This window comes from Notechis scutatus, chromosome 3 (assembly GCF_049901735.1).
Source record: "Notechis scutatus isolate UNSWTSFEM ecotype Mainland chromosome 3, rNotScu1.2, whole genome shotgun sequence".
Taxonomy (NCBI): Eukaryota; Metazoa; Chordata; class Lepidosauria; order Squamata; family Elapidae; genus Notechis; species Notechis scutatus.
Window position 1 is genome coordinate 88,760,459 of NC_142011.1, and position 12,861 is coordinate 88,773,319.

General features: G+C 37.1%; 1 protein-coding gene across 4 annotated transcripts in view; it reads left to right on the forward strand.

Moving 5' to 3' along the window:
* Positions 1–12,861, forward strand: part of LOC113414762 (putative oxidoreductase ZK1290.5) — a 74,274-nt gene that overhangs the window by 22,910 nt on the left and 38,503 nt on the right. For all 4 annotated transcript variants that reach the window (XM_026671780.2, XM_026671779.2, XM_087960739.1 and 1 more), the window contains exon 3: positions 2,159–2,260. In XM_026671780.2, the coding sequence (XP_026527565.2) occupies positions 2,159–2,260 (102 nt within the window). The remainder of the gene's footprint in view (positions 1–2,158; positions 2,261–12,861) is intronic.

Below are 12,861 nucleotides of genomic sequence, written 5' to 3' on the forward strand. Positions count from 1 at the left end.
TAATTTGGTTCCTAGTGCTGAATACTTCACAAAGGAAGATTGGCCCGACAAATTACATACCAATAAGAAATTGAAAATGTGCCAGATTGTGGGAGCAGTATTCTAACATTTGTTTTCATTTTTTTTATTAAACTATATGATTTTTCACAGTTGTTATAATCTGGCTTTAGGCGTTCATTGACAAACATTGGAAACAAATAAAATGGATTTAGAGGTTGGATTTAGAGTTTGCATTCCTTGAGATCTGGACTCATGATGTCATGATAACATCTCTTTACCCCTATATCAGAGGTGTCAAACTCATGTTGTCATGGTGGCATCACGTGACATATCGGGACTTTCCCCCGCTTCTCTAAACCAGGTGTGAGCGTGGCCAGTGTGATGCATCTGGCCCATGGGCTGGGAGTTTGACAGTCCTGTCTTACATCATCCTTTTTTGCTGAATATATAAATGGTGATATTCTCTTCCATGCATGTTTTTCTGTTCCTTAATAACCTTACCTTTTATTGGGCTGGGAATTCTGATGGAATTGCAGATATTAGTTCTACTAACTAAAATGCTGATAGGCTTGCATTTTGAATGAAGATGAACTTCTCTTCTAAGCCCTGACAATGCCTGGAGAATAAGCAGTCACTGAAAATTAATGAGATACCAAGGGCAGCTTGAGAAGGCAGATTACCAGGTTGAAAATCTATGTACAATGAAATATTTATTTTTGTTTGTTTATTTCTGTTTGTTTGTTTATAGACATCCTAACTTAAAATTCCTATTTTTCCCTTGTGTAACTTCATTTTGATTATCTACACTGAATAGAAATGTAAAATTCAAGAAACTGGTTTCATTGGCAGGTGTTTGGTAGGAAACTGTTGTGCTAAGCTAAAAGTACATATAATACAACATAATTTTTTTTCTTTACAATGCTTAGTATCAGTAACAAAGAATATTTGCAGCTTATTGCTCATTTAAATCCTGCTGATGTCACTAAGAAGATTAATATAATTCCCAGTGATTTTAAAGATATGTGATACATGTTTAAAACAATTCCCATGGGAATTGCTGATCCATAAACATGCAAGAAACAACATAATTAAGCTCAAATGTCAACACAGTAGAACATACAGTCAACTGTTCTTGAAAACAATCTGCAAAACAGAAATAATGTGATACTGTTTAGTGATACCATACTGGAAACAAGCTTTGTTTTAAGTTCTTTTATGTGTACTCTGAATGGCATATCATACCAATCTTTTTCCTAAAATGACTTTTCAAATTAAGATGATGTTCAAGATGCATTTCATGCTAGAATATATCAGCTTTTCTAATTTTAATTTATTTGCGTGTTAAGCATGCAGGCCCCGTAAGAGTAGAATTGGAAATCTTCCAGTCTAACCCCCTGCTCAAGCAGGAACCCTGTAACATTTCAGACAAATAGTTGTCTAAAGCATATCTCCTAAGCACATTTGGCATGGGACATAAAGGTTTATTTTTCATGCAGCTTGTTCTCTTGCATGGGAATTGCATAAATTTTATATTTGGTGTGTGTGTGGAGAAATGCTATATTTGCAATTTGCAATGAGGTCGAAGTTCACCGTCTATAGTTTGCTAAGGAGGATTTGTTATGGCCATTTTTTAAAATGCTGCATAATAACCTGGCATAACTTACAACATAACAAGTTATAATTATCCTATCAGTTACACATCAGAGTACAGGCATCTTAATAAGCTTTTTGATTTTACTTTTTGCCTGGGCCTTACACAAAAGAGGAGGAAAAGTTGAAAATCACAATGAACATTATATGGTTGACCACAATTACCTTAGTAGGTTAAAATTATATAGCCTGCTGTATAAATGCTACATAAATTATACCACCCACAAATATTCTCGTGACTGCTACAATACTCGGACACGGAGTTTTTTAAACAAAAAAATCAAATGACTCAAGCATAGCTTGAAGCTATATTTGTACATGGCTACCCTTAGCAGAGCTATTTTTGTGAGAATCTAGAAAAGTGGTTTTCCTGGATATTAAGATGGGACATGAGAATTAGAATTGTATAAACAAGACTTTGTGCTATATGTTCTGCATACATCATTAGGCTGGTTGGTTAATGAAAAGTATAAATGGAATAGGTTTGTTTGTTTGTTTGTTCGTTTAGATCTTTATTTAATACATTGGCCAGATGCACAAGTTCCTGGAAAAAGCAGTCGAGAAGTCAGGGCAGAAACTTGGCATGCCATGGAAGAATTGTATGAGAAAGGTAAGATGATTTCTGTAATGCATTTCAGTTTTCCACATGAAATTTTCAAATAAGTTTTATTTTACCCTATTGTTCGATTTGTAATTTATCTGAATTCTGTTATTGATCCTCAATCTTGGGAATATCACTGAATAAGTACTTGATTTGCAGATTTCTTTTTTGAGCTCATTGTTCTTATAAAGCATCTGAATTGAAATTGTGGGAAAGCTTGCACATTTTTCTTTTTGGTCAGGCGTTCATCGGGTGAACACTAATGGCATAAAAATGAAGTGCATGCAATGAGGTGGCAGTTATGAGAAGAAACCTCTTTTCACTATTAGCTGTCTCTCCTCCTACCCCTAATTCCTTTAAAAGGGCAGAAGCTTGGTTTCATCCGTCACATAAAAGCTTTGACATGTATCAGTGTATGACTTCAGTACTGAGCGTTTTATATTAGATATAAAAACAAAGATCCTGACTTATTTTCAACTACTTACCCATCAATCCCAAGAGGAAAAATTATGGTTTCAGTTTTATGTTAATCTTTAAAATCGTCTAAATCAGTGGCTGCATTTTTAACCCAAAATTTCTAGCTTCAGTGTAACCCATTCTCACATCTTCTGCTACTGGCTATAGATATCATTGATCTTTTTTGTCAATAAATATACTGCATGCTTTTAGTATTCTTGCGCTTCCCATGGAAATGTATTTTGGGACAAAAGAGGACAACCTCAATATTTATTTTCCCATCTTTGCATATGCCCTTTGAAACAAAGAGATGAATACAAAACAGCTGACCTGGATTTTATGCACCACGCCCAAGTGCTTTAGTTATTCTTGGGTTTGTAGTCTCTTGAACATACTGAGTTCCAGTATTATTAAAGTGGAATTCTGATAAGCCCTAAAGAGGGTTTGTGATGATGGATGGAGATTTTATTTGTGTAGCAATTTCATATTTGTGGTTTTTAAGTCCTTTGAAACAAAGAGATGAATACAAAACAGCTGACCTGGATTTTATGCACCACGCCCAAGTGCTTCAGTTACTCTTGGGTTTGTAGTCTCTTGAACATACTGAGTTCTAGTATTATTAAAGGGGAATTTTAATAAGCCCTAAAAACGGGTTGTGATGATGGATGGAGATTTTATTTGTGTAGCAATTTCATATTTGTGGTTTTTAAGACATGGGCATTACTTTAATAACTCAACGAAGAAGTGAAACTGAAGATTATTCTGTTAATTGTGTTTTATACTATTTCTTTGTGTGAGAATTGAATTTCTTTTCTCAAACCCTTGCTCATATTAGGTCACCAGTGGTTCTGACAATAATTCAGCATGTTATTCTTTCAAAATGAAAACTGATTCTAAATAGTTAAATGGTGTCAGGCCTGCCACAATGTAAATCTCTAAATAAAGACAGTCCTTGGCTCCATCGGTTGAGAAAGGTATAGTTTTATTATAAGTCAAGTGTATTGCAATAATGCGAAGCCAGAACTGAGAATCGCATGCCAAAACTCCTAATTCAATTCAATTCTTTGAAAAATTCAATTCTTCCCTTCCTTAGCTGTCTCTGTCTCCACCCTGTGTATCCAATCAGGTTCAGACAATATGTTTTCATAACTGTCAGTCCAGGCATAATTTGGTTTGCAGGTCCCTCCTTCTTCCAGTTGGGTGACTTTGAGGCACTGTCTTGAGGAGATATAGCACTCACTTTCGTTTCCTCAAGCATTCCCCTCCCTTCATTATCCCGCTCCCCACAGTTCATGGCAGTCTGTCATCGCATAGCAATGAAGCACAAGCAAGCATAAAGTGGCAACCGACAAATAGGTTACACCAAGCCATCTTGTAAAAAGCTGCATTATATGAACAGCAATGAAAAACATGATGAGCCACAAGAATACAATAAGAAAAGGATTCTCAAACTTCATGATGCCATCATTCTTTCAAGATTTAGATAGAGTTGAAGTTAGGGTTTTTGTCATTTTGATATCACAAATTCAGGAATCTACTCTATGTCATACAATTTAACCAAAGTTAAACGGAATCAATTGAAAACTGCACCGGCTTTCAAATGTTAACAAAAAAATTTCTCTATGAAGAACTCCTTTTTAGAAGTATGGTTAATTCTTGATGATTAGATTGATTTCTGGTTATTGAACTGAAGACAGAGAGGCATTATTTTATATCCTTGTTGGGCAGGACCAATGAAAATATTGTCTGGGTCTTTAAGCAATTGTTCCCCTTATGTAACATTTTCCTCCTTATTAATATTGCTGAAGTGATAAACCAGTAAGTAAGACAATATTAAAGGCTTTATAAGATATCTAAAAGCCCATATTCTGAGGGAGATGGGTCATTCAAAAATGTGAAAAATAAATAAATAGGAAATAAAATAAAAGGGATGATTCCTTTTCCTCATTGATTACATACTCTTGCTTAGGAAGTTAACTGGGATAATACACAATTGTACCCAAGAGTCCTCTATGTCTACATTAATGTTTGAGAGAAGATTTATTCTATGAACTACAGCTATGCATATCAGTGTCACTTGAAAAGAAACCAGTAGAAGTTAGATTCTTTTATTGGCTTAAGTCCCAGCATTTGTAATGCAGTTGAAAAAATAAGCCAGAATATTATATTTTTCCTTGTCTTTGGGAAAGTCAAGAGTTCAGTCATCTCAGAGCTGTGGCTTTGTATTTGTAGTCAAAGTCCAATCTATGTCAGATTCACTTTGGGCTTTCCTTCCTTCTCTGTCTAGACAAACAGGAAAAATGTTAGTCTTTGGTTTTGCTGCTTTATGTCCAAAAATTAATGGTTACTTTTCATTAATCAACTAGATAATACCTCTGCCTTGCTGTTCTTCTCTCCCATTTCCTCATGCATATTACCGTAATTTCACCAGTCTATCCGTCTATACTAGGTTGAATACGTTATGAGGAATTAAAATTGGATGTTGGAAGCTACCTTAATTTATCACTATAATTCAGAGCTTTTTACTTCTTATGGAGTCATCTACCCTTGCATGCTATTTGCTATTTTCCCCCTTCTTACATTATTCAAGTTAATGACATGTAAATCTCATGTGAATTAAAATAGCCTCCGTGTTTTCTGGTCTCATCTGCTCAACAAATCATCATTTTTCTGTTTTGTAAGAAGCACACTTTTAGAACCTCTGGCCATGTGTTTCTGAAATGATAGGCAAATGTTAATAAAAGTAGAGGTTTAAATGCAGTAGCCCGAGAGGAAAAAAGGATTAAATAATTCATTTGCATAATTAACCACTAAACTTTCAGTTGACATTCAGATAATACTTAATTGTACTATTTGTCTTATGGCACTGATCTGGGATTTCTTGAACTGCCTTTTAATCTACATTCTTCCTCTGATTGTTCAGCCTTTGCAATTCTAACATACCGTATATTCATGCAAGGGTAAGTGCTGTTGAACATTCTCATTTCCTTCTGGATAAATATGTATTGGATTACATTAGAAGAATGAGAGCTGAAAAAGGTTTTATTTCAAATCTTTCCTACACACAAACTTATCTAGATTGTCTTAGAAAGCCAGTGATAAGTTTTACAAGGATTTTGAAAAGACTGTTGACTTGACTTAATAGCTTTTAATATTTTAGAAATAGAATTTAACTTAATTAACTTAAAGTAAGTTAAATACGGTAGAATTTAACTTACTTTAGATATATGATTTTTTTGGTAAATATAATTAATTGACTATTTGTGTCTGTAAATTTGGGTAGGTGGTTTTGATTGTTGCATTAATTAGAACATTTTGAATCCAAAACCATTTGACTGGTAACTTTCCTGAGATTTCAGATTTTCCATTTTCTAGCAGCAATCGGCCTTATCAATTAAATTGCAGCTCAGCCTTGTAATTCCTGTTCTTTCTCCAGTGTCATTATCATTTGCTATTCATTTTCATAATACCCAGTTCCATTTTATTATACAGTATACATTTAAATGCTTCCATTTTTAAAATGAAATGTATAACCATGTAGTTCATATTTCATAGGATATGCTATGGAAACTGGGAGATGGAGTAACAGAACCTGGGAGTGGGGTGAGAAAAGGAATCAGCCTAGAATCCCTATGGTGCCACAAACAACCTAAATTCAACTCTCCTTGAGTGCCCTCAGCCCTTATTTAACTCTAAACAGGCACTGACCATCAATTGAGAAGATTCTTAGGCATAGACTATAACAATAAATCAGTTTAATTGAGCCTGCATGTGGACAAGGTCTTTCCTGCCTCACAGAAATAGTTCAAAATTTATATGACAGGGGAGGGGGAGATATTTTGCTTGTTTAGAATTTTGGACTTATTTAGGCCCAACATGAGAAGGAAAATTGTGGACATTATATATATGGATGTTATACATGTGATAAGTCAAGCTGAAATGTTCCAGTCCATTGTTTCAGTGTGCCTGAACTTTGCAACATCATGCCAGATATAGTTTCTCTTACCTGCTATCTTCTGCATGAGACTCCACCTCCAAAAACCATAGTATAATACTTGGCAGTTTTAAGATGCACACTTGAGGTACCTTAGTTTGGGGAAGGCTGTTCTGGTAGATTTGTCAAGAGCTAAATTGATTGTTGGGAACTCACCACCCTCAAAGCTGAAATAAATTCATAGAATTTGTTATTTACAATACCTATGAATGTAGGCAAGATCAAGATATGGAATTCCTTAGTATGCCCAAAGCTGGGATGGATAATTTTTCATAAGTAATCTATAGATTTACCTGTATTTTCTAGGCTCTGAAAATATTATAACTTACTATAAAATATAGTGTTACATGCTAATTAGGAGCACCACAATATAAGTACACTAAAACAACAAACCAATAATATAGTACCTAATAATAAATCTGAGAAATCAGATATCACCTGAGTAAAGTTGTTAGAAAATCACACTTTGAAGTCCCTTTAAATATTTTCCGTTCAGGTTTCTGGAGGGACATCACAGAGAAGATCATTTGACTTTCAAGAAGGAACCTATTCTACAATATAGGTGTAATGATGGAGAAGCATTGTTTTTTAGTTTCGGCCTCCTTTTATTTCAAATGGGGCACCATGAGCAATTTCTCCTTTGAGGATTCAACCTGGATGGGTTTAATCTCTTATGATCTTGTAGGTACATGAGTATCAAATCATATGGATTTATTTAATTCAAGGTTTTATTGAATTGCTAAAATAAATTCCTCTCTCCTGGGATGCTTTTAGTTATGTGCTACTGCTCCAAAGTTCTAGGACATGGCTACAAAGATCTCCTAAACAACTTGTGCCAGTCACTCTCTCAGCCCAATTCACCTCAGGTTTTGTTGCTGTGGGGAATCAGGAAGAGGGAGGTGTGTTGGATATGTTCACTGCCTTGAGTTATTTGTAAAAGGCAGGATACAAAAAAAAATCCAAAGTTGTGTGTTTAATAATTCTGATGTGCTGCTGATTATTCTGTGGTTATGTTTACTATATGGTTGTGCATATTGCAATTGACTATTAGATCTCAATAAACTATGACAAATCTTTGCTGAAATTGTGCTTTACATATCACTGATTAATTATCAGAATGTATTATCTTGGTAATAGTAACATTATGCACACTAAATCTTGCTCTGAGGATTACCTTGCTTACTAGTCTCTCCTTCCTTCCTAGGATAATAATTGGGCTCCCATTCCAACAGCACTAAATTTTGATTTTTAGTTTAATTGTCACATTAAAATGTCACATTAAAATGACAGTTATAATGTTGGAACTACTCTAAAATCTAACTAACTTTGTAAAATATCTTAGCATAGACTACATATAGAAGCTGAGCATAAAGAAAGGGGGTGAGATTTGTGAATGTCTTTTGCACTCTTGCAAACTCCCTAACAGGTGTCTATGAAAGGGACATTAGACATGTCAAACCTTCACAGCTTGTTATCAGTTGCTGTGATAAACAGAACAGTTCTTGTTCATTCCTGTTATGTGCTTTTCTTCCTGATGCAAACCGGCAGTGTTTTATCAGTGTTGGGAGTAAGCCACTGCTTATCCAAAAGTTGGTCCCATGACTTGTCCTTTGGAGCATGATATGTCATCTTATCCTAAGGCTATCTTCACTTTCGACCCCATCTCCTCAGCTCAGGCATATTTAAGGGGAACAGGTAGCAGTGGCAGCTTTCTGAGGGATTTTCTGTTGTTCAGCTTTGCAAATGTGAGACTTGAGGCAAATAAGGAATGGCCTGGTGAATCCAGTTTCATTTTGAAGAAGAGCCCATTGGCAAGTTTTATAAGACAGTGGATATGGAAAGCCCTTTGTGCCATCTTTTGTTCAAAATATATTAGGGATACTTTATTTTCCCTAATGGCACAACTGGATTTCATTTCCTCTAAATGTGCCCTATGAGTTTATGGCATTTCCTTGTACATCTGAGATAGCAAGTGTATACTTTTATGATCTAGCAGATCCATTTATCTCATATCATAAGTATATGAGCACACTACTTGTAGATTTGAGTTTATTTACTTAGAAAGTGAAAAACTAGCCTGCCTCAATTTGATATCCTCTAGATCAGGCTTGTCCAGCTTGCGGGCCGCATGCCCACCCCAACCTTCTGGCAAGAGCCAGCAAGGAGGAGGAGGAGAGGCAGGCGCGAGGTGAGCGCCACGCCAAGCAGCAACAGAAAAGGCGGGCGCCGCCTTTGCTGCTTCTGCCCCCGCCGCTGCCGCTTCTGCCCCCGCCCCCGCCGCTTCTGCCCCCACCGCCCCCACCACCGCTTCTGCCCCCGCCGCCACCACCGCTGCCGCTTCTGCCCCCGCCGCCACCGCCACCGCTTCTGCCCCCACCGCCGCCACCACCGCCGCTTCTGGCCCCTCTGCCGCTGCCGCCGCTGCTTCTGCCCCGCTGCCGCTGCCGCTTCTGCCCCCGCCGCCGCTTCTGCCCCCGCTGCCGCTGCCACTTCTGCCCCCGCCGCCGCTTCTGCCCCCCGCCGCTGCCGCTCTGCCCCCGCCGCCGCTTCTGCCGCCGCCGCCGCTTCTGCCCCCACCGCTTCTGCCCCCGCCGCCGCTGCCGCCGCCGCTGCTGCTGCTGCACCAAGCCTCCCGGTCCTCGCCTTCCAGTCCTGCTGCATCCAGCCGGGCCATTTGCAGGAGGAGAGGTAGGCGCGAGGCGGGTGAGCTTTCTCCCCCTCCCCCTGCAAAATTTGGCCGGAAAATTAATAAAAATAAAAATAAAAATAAATAATAAAAATAATTTATAATTTATTATATAATTTTATAATATAATTATTTTATAATAATTTATTATATGTGCGGCCGAAACCAAATTTTCATCTTCTAATGTGGCCCAGGGAAGGTGAAAGGTTGGACACCCCTGCTCTAGATAGTTAGTCTATAATTTCTATAACTCTTTCCATTATATGCAATTGGTTATGTTGACTGGAGCTGAGGGGTCTTTAGCTCCATATCCTTGAAGGTTACCAAACTGGATGAGACTTCATAAGTTTACTTTTCTTTGTACTTAATTACTTTTTATATCTACCATTCATTAAGAGGAGTTGTTTCTCAAGTTCTCCTACTGTGTCTCATTTTTTGACTGTCATAAAATAGTGGTTTAAAGTTATTTCTGAAAGGAGATATAAAAGCCATTATAGCGGAGTGAAATCATTCTGTGTGATCGGTGGCCTGTAAGTTTGGAAAATAATTATTTTTATTTTATAGATATATATGCAACAGGGTTGCTGTTGTTGGGGGTGAAATGACACAGCAGCCTTGAGTGTTTGGAAAAACAGTGGCATATAAATCAACAAATGAATTAAATGTAAAGGAATTACAGCTGACTTTGAAGATAGGGAAGGATTGAGCAAGGTGTTAAGGTGGGAAGTATTGAATGAGTATGGGAAGGTGGAAAGTATTGAATGAGTATGAGGGACTTTCAGAAAAGTTAATACAGTCTTAAGAAAGAAAGAAGGAAGCATGAAAAAGAAACTCAGAATAGCACTATCTTGATTTTGTTTAGCATAAGATGGGAGAGAAAGAAACTTGGACAGGTTTCCCAGTATCTGTTATTCCTGGAATCCTTGCTGGGCCTGTATCTTGACTTGGCCTACCTCAAAGGACTGACATAAATCATAACAAAAGAAAATATATTTAAAGGAAATGGGAAATTCCATAGATGGATAAAATGAAGTTGTAACTCAAGCCGTAAAAAGCCAATGTGAAAGTGGATGTTTTGTAAATGCCTCTGTCCAATTCAATCTGTTTAAAAATGCCTTTTTTCCTCTTGAGGAAATTAGAGAAGATGATCTTTGATAGCCTCTAAGTTTTGAGATGTGTAATATAAGCAGTAATTTGTATCTAGGGAATATAATAGCAGGAGGGGAATAGAGTGCATAGTGACATTTGCCCTCCCCCAGCTCCGTAGTTCCTATGAGCTTTACACTTGAGGAAGTTGTGCGCTGCTGATATTTGTGCCTTCCTGTTCCCCTCTCTTTGGAGTTATGACTCTTGTGTCTTCTTAAAAGGCGTGAGATTGGGTTATTGGCTTCAACATCTAGTCACAAGGAGATATTGCTATCAGTGGATTATGTGAAAGGAATGACATCCAAAGTATCAAAAGAGACTTATGCATTTGGCTTCCAGATATGGTATATTCACTCAACTCCAAACAGTCCCTAAACAGAGCAGATGTTAAGCAAGGCATACCCATATTCCTAGTGGTTGCTGCTACCTGTCTTTTCAAAATAGTGTTGAAGAAGTTCTCACATTTTTTCTTAATTTTTCAAGGGGCAATCCCTTTCAGAATAGATTATAGTACCTCCTCCTTCAGTTCATTAACTCATGACACTCTATCTTGATTTAAGTTTCAGTTTGTTTCCTCCCAACCAATTCCTGTTTTCTTCCATTGAATTCATCTCTGTACACAGTAGACCATAAGAATACATAGTCTCCAGAGAACTTGGATCATTCTGCAGTATATGTTCTAATCTACATCATTTCTATTTGTATACTTGTTGACTATCTGTCCATTATTCAGATTGCCATAAAGCTCCTGTTGGGGAAAAAGCCAATGATCTGAGAACTGAAGGTACATTTCTTGAGTAAGGTTGTTGTTGTTTTTTTACTCTTCCACTAATGAGTCAGGCAGCAGGGTATACAGTGTACCTTTTGAGCTTCTAAAATTATAAATATAATATGATTCAGAAAAAAAGCTTTTTGTAAAGTATTTTTGATGTGCGAAAATGATACCGTTAATGTTCCAGGTTTAAAATTCTTGATACACACCCATAGCAATGTTTAGGAAAGATAAGGCTTGCTATTGTCTCAAACAAAGCTTTGCTACTGAGTCCATTTATTTATGAATCTTAGTGTTAAAAAGATCAGCATGTCCCTCGTAGTCTGTACATGGAGTGTTTGTCCCTCTTCTTTTTGATCTTTACACGGAGTTTGTTTGAAGACCATTTTTGTTTTGAACAGCAAATACTGCATATCAATTCTCAGTATTCAGCTTGACTGTCACCTGCATAATACAGACTTGGGAGGGACTGAGGTCATGTATTTTCTTGAGTTCCGATGATAGAAAAGGGATGCCATTATAGCAGCATGACTTTTCTTATTTGGCAAGGGACCATAATGAAAGCTAGAGAGAGCTCATGATTTACAGGTTTCCTTCTCTTTCAGAAGATCACCAGTATTGCTTTATTTAAGAATCTCTGAAAACTTGGTCAGCCTTTCTAAATCTGGGCTTGCCAGGTGTATCAGGTTATGTTTATATGGTGATGATGACAAATGTAGTCCAGGCGCGCTTGCAGAAACCAGCTTCCCAGTTGACTTTTGTTTCTGATCTTCTGATTATCTTTTTCTGGCAAAGTTGATTTGGCTAGAAGCTTGGAGGATAGGAATATATTTCTTCTTACACATAGGTAAATATGTTTATGTCTGATTTATACCAAATTTTTAAAAGATTCTACTTTTGTGTACTTGTTGATGATAAATTTTGTCATATATATCTATATCTATAAAATATTTCACACTGATTTGTTTTGCCTTTGGCTGCAGAAGCAGAATATTGCTCCGTCCACTCCATTGTTTGGTGTCTGATAGAAAACAACACACTAGAAAAATTACTTAACATAAGTTAACATGTGTTCTTTCAGGAAGCTAATTTTATTGTAGGCTGTATTGTGCTGTTTACACAGGGAAGGGGAAAAGCCAAGCTGTCTCTTGTTTTTTTTCCTCCTCTTGTGAAGTTTTTTCTTGAAGGACAGGTCTTCATTTGCAGGACATAGTAACCATATTTAGGTAAATACCACCTAACATACCTCTATGAAAGTCAATCACATTAAATGTAGCAAAAGTTCAATCTTAGCCACGTAAAAGTCAAACCTTGCAATGAAGATTGGACTGAGCATTATCGTGTTTGTGGCTGGATTATTACCTCTTGTCTCCTCTATTCGTATGACCCTTTTGGAAAAGCCTCCAGTGAAGCGAGCTCATTCATAGTATTCCAAGCCATTTTGTAGATCAGTTCTGATAAAGTGTAAACTGTTTTGAAATGAAAGAGCAAGTTTGATGAAGTGGTTAAGGCAGCAAGCCAGATACTGGGAGTCTGAGAGTTCTAGGCCTACTTTA